Below are 19,221 nucleotides of genomic sequence, written 5' to 3' on the forward strand. Positions count from 1 at the left end.
TTAATGTTTTTATAATGTGATTAGCACCCAATAGAAAGATCTTGACATAGTCCAAAACATAAGTAGTTTGTCAATAATAATTAAAAATAGGATTCTGCTCTATAATCAAGAGCCAGGCTGAATTAAACCCTAGACTTACAGTTGTTTCTTTGTATTTGCCTGTTTTCTTTTTGTTGTCTTATTTTAAGCCTCTGTTAAGTTCAGATTCTGTTCCCCCCCAGATTTATTTATATTAATGAGTTTTTCTTCTTTTGAGAAACAATGATTTTTAACAAAATTGCATGCATGCATTTTAATATATTATCCCTCTAGGTGTCATTAATATTAAATCTTGATGTGGAACCACTTTTCATCTAAATTTGTTTGAAAGGCATTCTTTGCCCCTAATTTTAAAATCTAGCAAAGGCAATAATACAACTGGAAAAATAGGAAAACATGCATTAGAGCAGCTGTGCTTTTGGTAGCCGATGGCTCTGGTGAAGTTGGCTTTCCTCTTGCCATGATTCTATTTATTTATTTATTTAGTTAGTTAGTTAGTTAGTTAGTTAGTTAGTTATCAAGCGATTATAAGGTAACAGGTATAAGTATAAACATAGTTATGAATACATGAAATGGATACATATGAGAGAAATAAAAAGAAATAATAGGACAGGGACGGTAGGCACATTGGTGTGCTTATGCATGCCCCCTACAGACCTCTTAGGAAAGGGGTGAGGTCAATAGTAGACAATCTAAGGTTAAAGTTTTTGGGGTTTGGGGAAGAAACCACAGAGTCAGGTAGAGTATTCCAGACATTGACCACTCTGTTTCTGAAGTTGTATTTCTTGCAATCAAGTTTGGTGCGGTTTACCTTGAGTTTGTATTTATTGTGTGGTCTTGTATTGTTATGGTTGAAGCTGAAGTATTCATTGACAGGTAGGACATTGCAATGTATGATTTTATATACTATACTTAGATCGGACCGAAGGTGGCGTAGTTCTAGTTTTTCTAGGTCTAGAATTTCATGTCTGGTGGCATAAGGTATTCTGCAATGAGTAGAGGAGTGGAGAATTCTTCTTGTGAAATATTTCTGCACTTTCTCAACTGTATTAATATCAGATATGTAATACGGGTTCCAGACTGATGAGTTGTATTCAAGTATTGGTCTAGCAAATGTTTTGTATTCTCTAGTTAGTAGTGTGATATTACCAGAGAAAAGGCTACATAGGATTAGTTTAACAACTCTTAATGCCTTTTTGGCTATGTAATTACAGTGGGCTCTCGCACTGAGATCATTAGAGATGAGTACTCCAAGATCCTTGACAGAGTTTGGATCATCAACAAGGTCTTGACTATTCAGTTTGTATTTTATTTTCTGATTATTTTTGCCAATATGTAAGACAGAGCATTTATTTGTTGAGATTTGAAGTTGCCATTTGTTTGACCATTCTGATACATAGTTGAGGTCTTTTTGAAGGGTAGCAGTATTGTCTGTGGTGTTGAATAGCTTTACATCATCAGCGAAGAGAATGCAGTTGCTCTTAATATGATCACAGAGGTCATTTATATAGAGTATGAAAAGAGTTGGTACTAGAACACTGCCTTGGGATACACCACTGTTGACAGGTACAGAATTTGATAGGACGCTCCCAATTTTGACCATTTGTTGTCTGTTTGAGAGGAATGCTTCTATCCAGTTATGCAGGTGTCCGGAGATACCATAAGATTTTCATTTTAGGAGTAGTTTGTGGTGTACCACTGAATCAAAGGCTTTACAGAAGTCTATGTAGATTGTGTCTATTGCTTTGCCCTGATCGAGTTGTGTAGTCCATATGTTTTTTTCAGTGTAAGAGTTGCAGATTACAGGCTAGTTTTTTTCTGAAACCAAATTGTTTATTAGAGAGTAGGTTGTTTGTCTCTAAGTGGAGGTTAATGGATTGGTTAATAATTGATTCCATGACTTACAGGACTTTACAGCATAATTCTTGTCAAATAAATCATGATTTGATTTGAAATCAAGCAGTTGATTTGAATACCTTTTTTGTGAATGTTTATGGAACTATCTTGCATACCCCGGTATTATTATTCAGTTACTACTTTTGAAAGGGGCTACTAATAACTTTGACAATGTTTATTTTTCTATTCAGCAAGCATATTGGTTGGGTCCATACTATTACTAAGGAAATAGGTTTTTATACAAAATGTCCTAAACAATTAAAAACATTTCTTTTAAAAGATACACTGAATTGAATGAGACTGACTTCAATATACTGAGTCTTTGGATTTTGTGCCTTTGAATTCATAACACCAGAATATCATTATTATGTTTAATATAGACATTTTCCTCAACTGGAAGAATAATTGTGGCTTAGGTTTGTTTGTTTTAGTAAAGTGCATTAAATTTAAGACTGAAAAAGAATATTAAAGTTTCAAATGCTAGATTTTAGATACCATGGCCTCAGCCTTTTCTTCCTTTATTATTTCCTTTACTTTTAAACACTTTTGTCATAATTCTAAACTTCTGTAAATATTATCTCAGAACAACTTTGTTTGCTTAAACAGAAAGTGGGTTCTCATTACAGCTCCTCTCTAAATTTATAGATTGTACCACTTATTTCTAGCAGAATTGAATAAATATCTAATATTTACAGGACATTGCAAAATGTAATGTACATAAAACAGAGACCAGAAGTTTTCTTAGTATGTTCATGATTTATTTTAAAAAAGAATGTTAACCAGCTGCTTATCATTTATTTAGGGGTGATGAATCATTTAAAATGGTTACTAACAGAAGTCTATAGAGTTATATTGTCCACCAGTTTTCAATTAGTAAATTTATCAAATTAATTCCTAATTATCCATGAAGTCAGTGGGGTTTTAAATGATTTTCTCAAAAAAGAGGGAGAGAGAGAGAGAGAAAGAGACTGAGACTTTTCATTATATATTCTCTGTGTGTATGAACTGTATACACACACAAACATACACACGTACAGAGTTTATCTATAAAGTCTATGACTATCTATCTCTATATCTAATAATGGATTTTTATAAAAATGCTTACATGCCAATAACTCTGCTGTGGGCTCTGTATTGGTTAGCAATACAATTTAAAATAGTGTATGATTTAACCTAGAAATCCCTCTATACCTTGGCCCCCTTCAGAACCATCTGTTATCTCAATATGAATATGAACAAATCATATTGAGTTGCTTTGTTACATAACATTATTTTCTTAAATTGAGTTGAACCACTTTGCTAGCAGAAAAACACCTTTCATTAAATCTGTGGACATCCAGTACAATTTACAATGATAGTGAACAAAATCATGATGTTGTCATGCAAGTGATGTCAAATCTGTAATAATGCTAATACATAATTTGTGATATTTGTGCATAGATATTACAGTCCATATGCTATCCTTTGCCACACCCCTCCCTTTGACATACATGGTTACATTCCCATAATTTGCAGCCAGTCAAAATCTTCATGGCAACTCTTTTGAAATATGAGTGTTTTTATTATTTGTTTTGTTTTGGTTTTGGTATATTAATATATATATAATTAAGTAAGAATGTGCTTTTATATATGCATAAAAGTTCATTTAGTTCTGTGTTCTAAATATCCATGTTAACATCTTAAAATGTTGTTTTAAAATACAATATGTTTGATAATAATCATGCAACTCGCACCCACAATAACCCTCATTTATTGTCTTTCATTTTTAAAATTGTAACCTGCATGATATTTTACAACCCTTTAAAATATTATTATAACAAACTAATGATTTTGTCTGGCTTTCTTTTTTTTCATAACATATTTCGTTATGATATTATGCTGTTTTCTAAATGCAAATGGATTTTACATTTGGATGTCTGCTAGCAAGGAATTAAAACAGGGATGTTCCAGTCAAAACAACATTTCTGCAGAGATAGATTGGTAAGTTTAAGGATGTGTTTATAGCAGCAAATCGATGTTTTTAACTTAAATTATTAGGTTCTTTTTCTAAATATGTATGTACTTATTGATATTTAGCAGGCACTGCCCTTTGTGCAAAATGGGTGGCTAGCTGATTGTAGTTACCCCAAACGAACTCAAGCCTGATGTGGATAGGAAGAAATACTTTGAAACAAACAAATAAATGGAATTTAGAATTTACGAATATTTTAGTAATCAAATGAAAGCAGTCCGGATTCTACATCAAAAAGAAAATTTTATTTTGATTAGTCAAACTGAAATGCTTTATAGGTTATACATTGGTTGTACTTACAAGGTATACTGCAGCAAAACGAACTCTCTTCTCTCCTCTCTATTTTCAGGGTCTATTAGACATTCTGTCACATTTAAAAAATAAAAATAAAAAATAGTATTGAGAGAACAAAGCAATTAAATAAACTCTTCCTCCACTTCATGGCAGATCTTTGTCTCACAATTAAAGTAATGTACAACCGTTACCATTATTCCAATACATGACCTTAACTATTCCTTAAATTTTCCTTGAGTTATATAAATCTGCAGGATTTCATGGAGAAAAATTGTTAAGAACATAGAAAAATGTATGAATATGTATTGCTTATGCATGTATTTGAAGAAGCCATGATTGACTTCAATTCTGAAAACAAAGGCAAGCATAGCTGCTACGTGCAGCATACAAACAAGCAAAAAAAGAAAAATATCTCATTTTTTTGGGGGGGGGGGGAAACAAAGGTAAGAACTGCTCCTAGCCATTCTATTTTATGCCTACTATTCAAATGAGTAATGCATGAAGAACAATAATGAGTTCCGTACAAAGATAAAGTAGTCACTTATGACATTTGATGTGACTGCAGTATTTGATAGGAACGTGAGCCATGGATGACTTCATGCATTATTACCTGAAACATCTAATCAGTTTCTTAACTCAAGAGTATCTCCCTCCCGCTCTTCTTTCATAAATCAAAATATTTTGAATTCATGAGAACAATAATTCCAGAGTGTTAATTTGGATTTGGAGGGAGAATAGCTTGTTCAGATAAGGTTTTCTCCTCCCCCCCCCCCCGAAATAAATACATAAATTCATTCCCTTTGTTGCTATAATTTTTCAGGTCACTTATTATTTGGGTGAATCGAAGCTTACCTTTGTGGGGATTACAGGTAACGTATACTTTCATTTTTATAGATTTTTACATATGTTTAATAACATTTTGGAGTAAAAGATGGGTACTTATTAACAGAAAGGCAAATTAATGAGTGCAAAGGTCCTTCTACAAATATATATTCTATATTTTATGTTTTTTACTGAAGAAATTTAGGATAATGATTATTATGATTATTAGTCAAGAAGATATCTACCTTGTTTAAAGATTATTTGCAATGCTGGTTTTTTTTTTAAATCCCAATCAATGTGTGCACTTATAATCAAATTTTGTACCTGACAGCCATGCACATGGGAGTGAGAGTAATTCTGGCATAACTGTATGGGAGCTTTATCTGAATGAACCTGTAGCAATCAATAATCTTTGCAGCTTCTCTCTTTCTCTCTCAGCCACGTGTTCACACCTACTGGTAGCAAATATTTTACCTCTAATTTAAGGAATGGATTGCAATTGCTAAACAAGGAGAGGATATACTCAACCTATGATCATTCATTCACTAATTATTTGAAGTATGACAGAACCAAACAGATGGTGGTTACAACTGATCCTCCAAGTTCTACCTATCACAGTCCTCCTACATCACATAACTGAGAACTGGTTGCCTGGCTACCTGTTCACACTTACAACTGGTTGCCAAATACCTGCAATCAGCTTCCCTGCTGTTTTACCCAGAAATTCAATTTCCTGATTTGTGCTGTACTGTATTTTGCACATCCTCCTTGACCCATCTGGTGCCTCTCATAACCCATTCCAGGATTCTTGCACAATGCCTGACCCTCTTGTGTGCCCTTCTTAGTTAAGATCTCTAGGATTCATTCATACTGCTTTGTTTCTTTTATTTTAGTGAAAATGACACAAATTACCAGATTTTTACTGAATTAGCTTGCAACAATTATTAGTCTCATTTGCAAATCAGTATATGACTATAATACCATTAACTTTGAAATTTATTGGCGCCCACCATAGAAGAGAGCCTGTCTTACTAGTTAATACAACAGGTCCACATCCTAACAAAGTTTCAATACTTGACAGTTTCTGAAGAAAGCAACATTCTCCTGGGGAAATGCTTCTGTGTCATCAAAGTTTCACCATCTCAATAAACTTTACAGAGTCAATGAAGGTATATTCTTGTTCCAGTTTTTAGCACCTGATTCTATAACTATTACTATTTCTATTATAATGAAAGCATTTTTATTCCTAACATTGATAGCAATGTTTGTCCAGGTTAAGGTCAGAAGATTAGACAAATATAACCTGTCTCCTTCTTTTGCTTCAGTTCATATTGCCAACTGTCAAACATGTATGGCTAAATACCATAATTTTGTAGCAGAAAATAGACTCAATCCAATCTCATTCACAAATAAAGGAAACAGTACAATTTTTTTTTCTAACAGAAGCAGCACAATTTGCCAAGCAGGAATTATTTTCAGCTCACCATTCAGCTTCATCCATTTGTTTATCCCTTTTGCTACTCCTATAGTCCTACTGAACTAAAGGCCACCAGACTTTCAGAGGGAAAAAGCATCCTGTTGGTGCTCAGAAATTTTCATTATATGTTAGCAACATTTGACTCAGTTCAGCAGAACTACAGGTATCAGACAATCTTTGACCTTGATCCTCCTGTATATTTATCATTTGAAGACCATTTGGCTCACTTTCAAGGTATTTGGACTTCTATATAGTTAAGAACTTTGGGATTATGTTGGTTGTTTCATAAGGTTTTAGGTTTTATACCGAGTTCACCAAAACACCCTGTAACTTCTAAAGATTTCCAGAATTATGTTCGATGGCTTCCCTCTCTCTATACAACATAGAGAATATTCACCAGAAATAGTGTTAAAAAAGCAGGGTCAAACCTGTATTGAACATTTGCCATCAAAAATATTTTTTTAAATGCTCGTATTTCAGTATGGTATTCATTACTTCCATTCTCTCACATGAATAACACTTTGGCTAATGAGTCAATGAGACCCTTCCCTTCTCACAGTTCTGATAATAATTAATACCGTCTTTCTCAGAAAATAAGACCGGGTCTTACTTTCTTTTAGACTTGAAAATAAGCAGCAGGCCAGACTTGATGAGCTGGACACATTGTGGATGCACCGTTGCCTCCATTCCAAACCTTCAGCATTCAGAATGGAGACTTTTTGGCGAACAGGAGAAAAATGGGGAGGGGGAATTTTCCTGCCTGGCATCCTTCCCTCAGTTTGTGCTGAGCTTGAGGAATAGATGACAGGCAGGAAAATTCCCCCTCCCCATTTTCCTCCTGTTCACCAAAAAGCCTCTCGCGAGCCTCCCAAAAAGAGGGAAAAAGCAAAGCAGCTGGCTGTGGAGCTGCCAGCTTTCGGGAAGCAACCCAACAAGCAGAAGTGCTGCGCCCAGAAATAGAAGGGCCATGCCCATCCCTCAGGCTTATTTTTGGGGTAGGGGTAGGCTCACCCCCCAAAATTAAGGTTGGGCTTAGTATTGGGGTGGGTCAAGTTTTCGGAGAAACATGGTTGTAGTGATGACAAATCCTACTGTTGCTACAGCTCCATATATTGCAGGTATATTTCAGATCACCTTCTCAACAAGAATAAAAGCCCATGTAATTATCCACATGACAGCTACAATTTCAGATCTCACTTGGCTCATCTTCAAATATATCCTAATGTTGCTATTCTATTTTTTCTATTTTTTTCTGTTCGTCCTTGATTTTACCTAGTATCAAGGCATTTTACTAGAGTTAATTCCCTTCACAACTCCAACATAACTCTTTACCATCAGTGTTTTCATATGTGGATGGGGAATTCACTTCACAGCCATTTTCATCGGAGCTACTTGGTTCAGGCACAAGCTTTTCATAATGTGGAAGGCATTATAAGATTCTGAAGGCTATCCTGATAGCCAGATTTATCAAGTGATAACATAATTCAGTCCGGTACAGAATAACAGAGTTGGAAGGAACATTCAAGGTCTTCTAGTCTAATCCCCTGATCAAGCAGAAGACCCTATAACTTTCCAGACAAATGGCTGTCAAATCTCTTGTTAAAAACCTCCAGTGATGAAGCATCCACAGCTTCTAAAGGCAAGCTGTTCCACTGAATATATTGTCAAACAAGTTCTCACTGTCACATAATTTCTCCTCAGTTCAGGTTGGTTCTCTCTGATAAGTTTCTATCCATTACTTCTTGTCCTGCCTTCAGGTGCTTTGGAGAATTTGCTTCTCTCTTCTTCTTTAATAAAATTTTATTTGAGTTTTCAGAAAAAAAAAGAAAAATAGAACATCTTTTTTTAGCAAACACCATGGTTCCAGGTTTTCACATCTCCATACAGATATAATCTCAGTTACATATTCATCTTTCATATACAATTTCATATCTTACCACTACTTTATATATTCTCTATTGATTTTTTTTCTCAAATACTTCCCTCAGGCTTATTTTATAGCTTTCTCATTCACTTCTAAATCTATTTCATTTCCTTTTCAAAATGTTCATATCTTCCTAATAATTATACTTGTACTTTTATCTGTCCTGTTTACAATTTCATTACTTATTTTTATTTAATCATTTCCCAAAAAATCCCTCCTCATTACAAATATTACAAAACAAGGTTTCCCCTATAGTTGCCAATTAGAGTGTGTCACCTTCATATCTTATAATAAGTTCCCTTTCAAATCCCATTAAACATTCAGCTTTTAAATTGTCCCCTTAAGGAGTAATAACATTCAACTCCTAATAACTATATTATAACATATATCCCTTTTCAGTCCGATTCCGCATGGTACTTTCCCCTTAAGTTACGCCAATATACTTTAAATTTCAAAAAAAAAGAAAGAAAACAAAATAATTAATCTGTTCAAATTCATCCTAGAAACTGATATTGATCTCATTACAATCATTCTCATAATTCATTTCAATTATATTTTATAAGACATTAAATATAATTAATATACATATTTTCATACCTCTCTTTTCATTTCAATTAGATTCCATACATTAACTAATATACTTCTCATATTTTCCCTTCTTTCACCTTTATTCCATTTATCTCTATATTTGATTTGATTGTTAACACATTCCATTAATAATACCAGTGTCATCTTCCACTTTAATAATGTATATTTTCCTATTTTCTACACAGTTTATTATTTCTAATATATTTATACTATCCCTTGTCACCTTGCAGTATCCTCTCTCTTAATTTTTGTTTTTAACCAGTGTCTCTGTATCTTTTAAACAAAGTACACTGCTCAAAAATATAAAGGAAACACAAAAATAAGACATCCTAGATCTGAATGAATGAAATATTCTTATTAAATACTTTGTTCATTACATAGTTGAATGTGCTGACAACAAAATCACACAAAAATTATCAATGGAAATCAAATTTAGCAACCCATGGATTTGGAGTTACACTCAAAATTAAAGTGGAAAGAAACACTACAGGCTGATCCAACTTTGATGTAATGTCCTTAAAACAAGTCAAAATGAGGCTCAGTAGTGTGTGTGGCCTCCACGTGCTTGTATGACCTTCCTACAATGCCTGGGCATGAGGTGGCAGATGGTTTTCTGAGGGCTGTCCTCCCACATCTGGACTAAAGCATCCCCCAACTCCTGGACAGTTTGTGGTGCAACGTGGCATTGGTGGATGGAGTGAGACATGATGTCCCAGATGTGCTCAATTGGATTCAGGTCTGGGGAATGGGCGGGCCAGTCCATAGCATCAATGCCTTCATCTTGGAGGAACTGCTGACACACTCCAGCCACATGAAGTCTAACATTGTCTTGCATTAGGAGGAACCCAGGGACAACCGCACTAGCATATGGTCTCACAAGGGGTCTGAGGATCTCAACTTGGTACCTAATGGCAGTCAGGCTACCTCTGGCGAACACATGGAGGGCTGTGCAGCCCCCTAAAGAAATGCCATCCTACACCATTACTGACCCACTGCCAAACCGGTCATGCTGGAGGATGTTGCAGGCAGCAGAACATTCTCCACAGCATCTCCAGACCCTGTCACGTCTGTCAAATGTGCTCAGTGTGAACCAGCTTTTATCTGTGAAGAGCACAAGGCGCCAGTGGCGAATTTGCCAATCTTGGTGTTCTCTGGCAACTGCCAAACGTCCTGCACGGTGTTGGGCTGTAAGCACAACCCCCACCTGTGGACGTTGGGCCCTCATACCACCCTCATGGAGTCTGTTTCTGACCATTTGAGCAGCCACATGCACATTTGTGGCCCGCTGGAGGTCATTTTGCAGGGCTCTGGCAGTGCTTCTCCTGTCCCTTCTTGCACAAAGGTGGAGGTAGCAGTCCTGATGTTGGGTTGTTGCCCTCCTACGGCCTCCTCCATGTCTCCTGATGTACTGTCCTGTCTCCTGGTAGCGCCTCCATGCTCTGGACACTATGCTGACAGGCACAGCAAACCTTGCCACAGCTCGCATTGATGTGCCATCCTGGATGAGCTGCACTACCTGAGCCACTTGCGTGGGTTGTAGACTCCGTCTCATGCTACCACTAGTGTGAAAGCACCACCCGCATTCAAAAGTGACCAAACCATCAGCCAGAAAGCATAGGAACTGAGAAGTGGTCTGTGGTCACCACCTGCAGAACCACTCCTTTATTGGGGATGTCTTGCTAACTGCCTCTGCTTTCCACCTGTTGTCTATTCCATTTGCACAACAGCATGTGAAATTGATTGTCAATCAGTGTTGCTACCTAAGTGGACAGTTTGATTTCACAGAAGTGTGATTGACTTGGTGTTACATTGTGTTGTTTAAATGTTCCCTTTATTTTTTTGAGCAGTGTATTTCTTTTTATTCTTGTTCATTTCCCATGTTTCTTTATTTCCTGATTCTGTTTCTTGTAATTTCTTTTCCCAGTTATTTTTCCCCTCTTTTTCTTATTCCAGTTTTTGTCCCCCTCCCTCTTTAACACTTCCTTCTGTAATCCTCCTTCTGCTTCTTCCTTATATTTTATTTTTCGAACTGCTCTCTTTTCTAATTACCTCCTCTAATCTCCAATTTTTAATTCCCTTTTTTCCTTATTTTCACTTCCACCCTCGTTGCCCCATTTGTTTGTTAAAGATGGCCTCTTCTTTATTCAGCTCTTTTCCCTCTGGAACTCCTTGTTGTTCTTCATATTCTAAAACCACCATTTCTAGAAATTGTACAGCAAAGACAAATGATTGCCCTTTCTCTTACAGCTTTTCTTTCATATTTTTAAATTCCATTTTCAGTTCCAGAAAAAGTTCTGCCAACTTTAAACACTTCTAACCAATACTTTAAAGCAACCAAAGCCTAAAAATTACTTCCCACAGTTAATTTCAATTAGATCCTCTGCCAATCCAGTGTCCAAAATTTCCAAAATCACCAAATAATCCCAGAACAGTTTCTTCTTACTTCTTTCTTTGTTCCAAAGTTCAGTACTCCACTTTCACTTTCCGGGGGCTCTATTTTATTGCAGCAAGATTTCGCTTACTTTACTTTGCATTCTTTAAAGATCCTTTGAAAATTCACAATTAATTCCTTTTACCATCAGGTGTCACTCTCTGCTATGTCCAAGTTCCAATTTTTTTTCCTCCGCTTTTTTCTCTTTAATGGCTTTTAAGTTTCAAAAATTCCTTATTTTCCCTTTGACACTTTCAAGTTCAGCTTTAGATTTGCCTATTTAGTGTCAAGATCATTTTACTCAAATATCTTCTTCAAGCTTCTCTTTCAAAGTTCAAAGCCACTTTCAACTGTCAGATTTTTTTCCCATTTCTCTGCCGCTGCTTTAAAAAATTTTCTTAAAAGTTCTTAATAATTTTAATTCCATGGTACCTTGTATTTAGATGTTACTTCTGCTTAGCCTGGTCACTCAAGCTGTCCTCTTCTTCCTCACTCCTGCACACACTTGTCTGATCAGATCTTCCTCTTCAAGGTGGCCATTTTGACCACCGCTACTGACGTCTTTGGAGAGGAGTAAATGCCAAGCTTAGGAGGGGAGATGCGGCTCCCCTCAACCCAGCTGGAGGTCTCCCCCTTCTTCGCCACCTCTATGGAGTGACTTTCGCCCCAAATCAGGTAGATCAGGGCCCTCCAACGGAGAGCACGAATCAAAACCACGGACAATCACGGATTTCGGTTTGTCGCCAAGCAAGAATTTGCTTCTCTCTTAAATATTGGAAGACTGCTATCAAGTCGCTCCTAGACCTTCTCTTCATTAAATTAGACACTCCCAGTTTTCTCAACCATTATCTTTATGCAATATGTAAATGTAACATAATTAATAAATATAATAAATATTGTCTATATCAGTATAAATATGTATTTAGGCAATATATAAAGAAACAATAGCCACAAAGCACACAAAGAATGGTAACAGCATCATCAGCAATCCTTCAAGGTATTTGAATTTCAAGGTGCTTGGCTCATAAACCTTCAACTTTGTTTCCCAAGCACTGGCTTAGGTTTGACCTTAACTGCATGCCTAGATTTAAAAAGAAAATGCATGCTGTTGTGGAGCTATTAAAGATAATTGAATACCCTATCAACATGAAGATATAGCTCCCTCTCTGCACCCAGTGAAATTTATTTACTGTTTCTATACCATCACAACCTTTTGGTAGTAAACAAAAAGAAACAATAAAATCAATATGTAATATCAACAGTTTAAATATATCGTAATCTAAAACCAAAACAAAATACATAGTTTAATTATTATAGCGCCCCTCTCTCCCAGCACTTCTCACTGAATCTGGGGTGTTGCTTATTGACACCACATGACTTCTTGGTCCTGAGACACACTGGCTCCTCACTTGAAAACTACTTGAGTTACATTAGGCAAGGACGTGGATTTAAACCTTCACATTTATTGAATTTTTTTTAAAAAAAAACCATTTAAACACATTGTTCACTTTTCAGTCTCATCATCTTTTCATTCAGAAAGAAGGTTTATATTCAGCTATGTATTTGAACCCCAGAGGGAATGAAGAATCGGTCATTTACTCATAATTGCTATTCACCACAGTCATCTGTGAATTCACACAATTACTTCATACCCCATCTGCTCTCAGATGACTTTACTGTCCTGTTGGATATGGTGTATCAGTTTTAGAAACTGAAGGTGTTCTGCAGAAGCCACAACTAGTTATCCAGTATAAAAGACGGTCAGTGTACTCCCAAATCATGCTTAGACCTATAGTTTTCCAAATGGAGCTGTGTACAAAGGCATAACCCAAATGGCTTAATTCAAGAAAGACACTAAAAAACTCTAGTTAAAAGTAAATGATCAGTTATTACCCAGTGTTGTAATAGGAATGGAATGGAGAATGGAGTGGAATGGAACAGAACAGAATACTTTATTTGGCCAAGTGTGATCAGACAAAAAAGGAATTTGTCTCTAGTGCAAAAAGCTGTCCATGTACATGCAAAGCAACAGAGTAATAACAATCATAATAATAATAGGAGGAGGTACCGTGTTTCTCATATAAGGCTGGGTCTTATTTTTTTTTTTTTGAGCCCCCCAAAAATGGCTAGGCCATCTTTTTGGGGGTGACTTAATTCCCCCCCTTGCATCTTCGGGCAGGCAGTGACGGCTTGGATGTTGACCTCGGCATTGGTGGGGCACTTCGTATCGGGGTCAACGCAGGCAGCACCATATCCGGGTGTGCAACAAAAGTACTTCCTAACGGCAAGCCCCCCCACCATTCCCCCCCATTTCGCATGTTTTAATATAGGCCTTAATTTGGGGGGAGGGGCTTAATTTTATTTCATGCCTATAAAACATGCTGGGACTTCCTATTGGGGGAGGCCGTATTGTTGGAGAAACAGGGTAGTAAAGAAGATAAGAAGGATAATAGTAATACTACAGCCATGCAAGACAGATAAATATAGATAAATATTAGTACTGTAAGAGTTAGGTGTTCAGCAGAGTGATGGCATAAGGGGAAAACTGTTTCTTTTGTCTAGTTGTTTTGATAGGCAATATCCTACAGTAGTGTTGTTTTAATTTTGGAAAGATGGTATTGAAAGCTGAGCTGAAGTCAACAAAAGGACTTGAATCCCTGGGGATTCAAGATGTTGCAAGATGTAGTGCAGTGCCATATTGATAGCATCATCTGCCAAACTATTTGCTTGGCATTCAGGATTTTCCTGTTACTTGTTCAGTGATGACAGAAGAGGAAACTTCTATTGTGTTACTAAGTCACAATAGAAGCCTTAATAGATGTTGCACAAGAGATGTGTAGAGATATCTGGAGATAGATGTATGACTGCTATTTCTTGCAACTTTTATATCCTGAAAGTAATATTTAGTTAACCTGTAGAACTAATTACAGAAGATGTACTGATGACATTACCTAGTATGGTAATAAAGTTCAGAGAACACCAAGAACTGCACAATTACAAAAGAGCTTCAATCTGGATGGTTGGTAAAACCATAAGAAGATAAGATAGAAATTCATATGTTGATTTAAGCCATTTCAGTGCAGCACTTTGATGTCACAGTGGCCAACCAGATGCCTCAGTAGAGTTCAAAGCAGGAGGAGGAGATTTATAACACTTGCACTGTTGTTCTCTTGCCAGTGATATTTGGAGACTCCAAACCTAGGTAACAGTGCATAATCAATAACCTTTGGAGATCTATTCTCTATGAACTGATCAGTATTTAAACAAACTAAGCTAGTGGCCATCCTCCTGTTTTGTAATATGGAACTCCACAAATTAATTATGGGTTTTGTGGGAAAATGTGGTTGCTTGTGGTTGCTGTATTAAATTTAAAACTTTAAACAGTTTCATTGAATCATCTCTGTCTTTATTTTTGAGAAATTCTCCCTGTCCATTTTCTGCATATCATGCTTAATTTTCACATTTAACGTACATTGAACTGTATTTTCTATTTGGTTGCCCACTCATCCAGTTTAAATTTCCTTTCTGTAGCTCTTCACAAACACTTTCATTATCATCAATTTGAATACTTTGGTATCATTTGCAGATTTAGGCAGCTCAGTGTTCTTAGCCTAGATCATGATAATTTATGAATAAATTAAGAAGTCCCAATCTCAGCAGAGAGCTCTGTGGTACTCCACTTCTTATTTCCTTCCACTGAGAAAATTGTTCATTTATCCCCACACTTCACTTCATGGTTGTTGTTTTTTTCACTCAGCTAACAATCTATAAAGAACAGTGCATCTTATTCCTTGAGCACCAAGTTTTTGTCAGAAGCTTTTTCAAAATCCAACTATGCAGTGTTGATTATGTCATTCCTTCATTTGCCTTTTCTCACTTGTAAAGAACTTTAGAAGGTAGATATACTATTGCATCGTCAGAACTAATTTTACTTCAGGGCTTGTTTCTTTGCCTACTGATTATTATTTTTCCTATTATTACATTTCTACCACTTAGATGTACTAGTGCATTTTGTGTATTCTGGAATTATACGCTGCTGCTTAATGGCCCTTCAAAAGGATCCGGGAAGAAAGTGTTTTCTCCCTCTCGCCCCCATCCTCCTTATCTTTTCTGTTTGCTTGAATTTATGTTTCTGAAATTGCTGCTGTATCAGCTTTGGAATATTGACTTCAGATATTTACTATTCTTTTTCCCCTTAGAGTTTCTTTTGTTTACCACCCTGCGTCACAATTGTGAGTTTGATGGCGATATAAATTGATATAATAATATAATAAAAATAAATCCTGCCAATTTATGAATTAATAACATTAATTCTTTTATTTGGTACTGAGATCTAGACTATCTCTATGCCTGAGCACATTTGGAATGGGAAGGTATTTCCTACCAGAGCATATAGACACGTTATTCTTCCTTGACAAGAAGTTAGTAACACTATTGAATTTCCTCCTCCTTGTAAGGTTAAGGGAAATGCTTCAAGCCCAATCCTTCTGTTCTTTCACATCTTTTGTAACACATGAAAATAGGAGTGCAGCAATAGCCCTGCTGAACAATGTAGAATTTCCTGTTGACTAGATAGTAATAGTAGTTTCTATAGCTGATATGACTTCTTATTTTTAAAATTATTGGTTCAGGAACATGTTGCCTATAATATGCGGCACATGCAACTGTTGTAAGATTTTATTGCCCTCTAAATAATTAACAGTGAAGTTGAGATGCTTAGAATTAAGTGCCTTAATGGTGAAGACACTCACCTCCCCCTTGGAAGATTTAGAATTCAATCCTAGGTAGCAGCAGATGTTTCTCTTCTTGGGCACAAAGAAAAAACATCTGCTGTGATGCCATGTGGCATCAGGAAGAGCATCCAGCCAGTAAATGCTCCACTCCATCCAGTCGCTCAGACTGTACCCCAAATTAAGGGATTACAGGATCGTAAAAAGGGAGTTGAGATGCTTAGAATTCTAAAGACCTTGTCACCAAAATGAAGCATGCAAATTGCAGCATCTAATTCACTTCTGCTAGAATTAGTGTTACTTATTTGGAGCCATTTCAACATTTTTTCAACCTTGCTGATGTTTCTATACCTTCACAACTTGTAATATCTGTGCTGAATCTTGATTATGCTTTTGTTCCAAATTCTGGTCATTCATTAATTTAGGATGGCAGTTCAAAATTAGAATTGTTCATGCTAACCTTTTATTTAGAATTCCATACTCAGTAATATCATGTTTCTGCAAATATCAGTTCTTAGAAGATTGGGTAGCCAAGCCACTTGTTTTGTTTTTAATACCAGATTTGAAAATAATGGGGCTGTGCTAGTTTGAAGTGATATAAAAAAATATTTTATAACATAACTGTATTTTAAGACCTGCAAAGAGTCAAATTTATTCAGGAATCAAGGTATCAGCTTAGATAATATAGCTTGGCATTTATAATGATTTTGTAAATATAAGCCACTGAGCAATGCTACTCTGCAACTGTTATTAATTTCAGTATAATACAGGTAAAACCTGAACAAATTCCAAAGAAGTGAGTGGATTTTGTGAAGCATTAGCATATTGGCAAATGGCCCAGGTAGTGGATGAAACACAATTCTATCAATTCTATGTATGATGTTAATGCTACTGATTCTCTGTAATGCTGCCTTCAGTTGTTAATTATTGTCTATTGTATAAAAATAAGGGAAGGTTTCTGAATATTGGACACTGGTGTCAAATAGCAGTGGGAAGCTATAAAGTTCATACTATGTTTCTGGCAAGCCAGATGTATTAAGTTGGTCAGTATTGGAAAAAGAATACTGAAATAAATCAAATTCAGGTCAAAATCATTCTGATATGGCAAGACACTTTCTGTTCACTGACTTATTGTATGGATCAATATTCCATCTTAACAAATTAACTGTTGCTGAATGATTAATGTCTACAATGCTGGGAAAAAGAGATAATCTTTATCTGTATATTGGTCAATGAACAGGAAAAAAATACAACATATGTTGGCACTGTTGGTTTGGATCGTCAAAATGTAAAGGCATTTATCATCTGAATTATACAATGAAGCACAGATTAAGAAATGGAAGGATTTTGAAAATTTAAAGATTACATTCTGTGCTTGTTGTTCATGTAGTTTTTATTGCTTTTGAATTCTACAGATATATTTTCCATGCTTGCTTAGTCCTCAGAAATTGCCAAATTTCTCATGCATATTATTCCTATAGGTATCAGTGGCTTTAATAAGTCTGTTGGAAACTACACTACTGGGCTATCTCAGTTACAAAGTAAGTATATCGTAATCCATTCTTTTGCAGGGCGATACTCCAGGCATAGCAGTCTTCAAGTATAATATTTAGATAATAACAGAATTTTCTATTTTTAAAATCTGATGTAATAAAAACCCTAACAATTTATGTGTGTGTGTATGTGTGTACTTCCCTCTTTCTTGAAGTACCATGCACACCTAAAATCTTTTTATTTCTAAATATTTATTCAGAAACTAATATTGGTATTTATTAGTTGTTTTTGCTTTGTTATGCACAACCCAGAGTCACTTGTGTCATGAGATGAGTGGCTATACAAATTGGACGAGATGGATGGATTGATTGATTGATTGATTTTAGTTGATGGTAGCACTTTTTTTCAAACAAATTTCTGCCAGATACTGTGACATACTATTTTTTGAGATGCAGATTTTAATATCAGGAAAAAGAATGCAGAAACTGTATTGCATGCACATTAGAAATTAAAATATATTGTTGCTTTATTGATAACATTTGACTTGTAAATGTAATTGAATATTTATTACTTTGAACTCTGATATGTTTTTGTAGCAAGGTTTTTCTATTCTTTTAAATATTATGAAGCATTTTATATTTCTAATAACGACAATGATAAAAAATGGGAATCTTAGAAAAAGTTTGAATTATCTATGCTTCTTATATTCAAATAAAACGAGTGTTTTTCAGATTTATTTATTTTGCTATTACTACACAACTAACTGAAATAGTGCTTTGGCTTACATACCTTGCCCATTTTTGAGTGCAATATGAACATCTGTATACTGGTTATCTACATACATACATGAAATATATACATGAAATATATCGGTACAGACACACATATACATTAACAAACTTGTGCCATAGATATTTACTGTACCTGTAACTACCGTATTAGGAAATAGAGTTTTCTAGAGAATATTAAGATAAGCTGGACAGAAGAGAGAGCTGGTTGGTTTACATCTAGTGAAACATGACATTAGTACAGCTCCTTCTTCTTAAAAGGATTTGCTATGTAGAGCTCTATTTTGCCTAATAAGAAATTTGAATGTTTCTCGATGAACTATATATAAATCCTGTATGCTACTATGTGTCACCCATGATGAACTATGGTATTAATATGGGGGGAAATATCACTGCTGGCTATTAGTGTTGCATTTTATTTTACCTTGATTTTTAAAAGGGAAACATATGGGAACAAGTTGTACGCATTCCTTTTCTGCTGGAAATCATCAATGCTATTCCTTTCATCATTACGGTAAGTTTTTATCTATGATTTTTATGGGAGAGAAAAGGGGAAACAACAACTAGAAGATTGAAAAATTATATTCATGAAAAGAAAAACCTTTGAAGCAAGGTTTTCTGTGAATCTATGGAAAAATTATGAGGTCAATTCAATTTTAATGGCTCAGCACAAATTCCTTGATAGTTTTTTTTTTTGCTTTTTTATTTTAAAATGGACAGATGACAT

At 35.5% G+C, this 19,221-nt stretch overlaps 1 protein-coding gene across 1 annotated transcript in view; it reads left to right on the top strand.

Moving 5' to 3' along the window:
* Positions 1-19,221, top strand: part of KCNT2 (potassium sodium-activated channel subfamily T member 2) — a 255,342-nt gene that overhangs the window by 117,057 nt on the left and 119,064 nt on the right. The window contains exons 5-8 of the mRNA XM_087960820.1: positions 3,859-3,915; positions 5,061-5,109; positions 17,694-17,753; positions 18,934-19,008. Of these exons, the coding sequence (XP_087816946.1) occupies positions 3,859-3,915; positions 5,061-5,109; positions 17,694-17,753; positions 18,934-19,008 (241 nt within the window). The remainder of the gene's footprint in view (positions 1-3,858; positions 3,916-5,060; positions 5,110-17,693; positions 17,754-18,933; positions 19,009-19,221) is intronic.

The sequence above is a fragment of the Notechis scutatus genome, chromosome 3 (assembly GCF_049901735.1).
Source record: "Notechis scutatus isolate UNSWTSFEM ecotype Mainland chromosome 3, rNotScu1.2, whole genome shotgun sequence".
Taxonomy (NCBI): Eukaryota; Metazoa; Chordata; class Lepidosauria; order Squamata; family Elapidae; genus Notechis; species Notechis scutatus.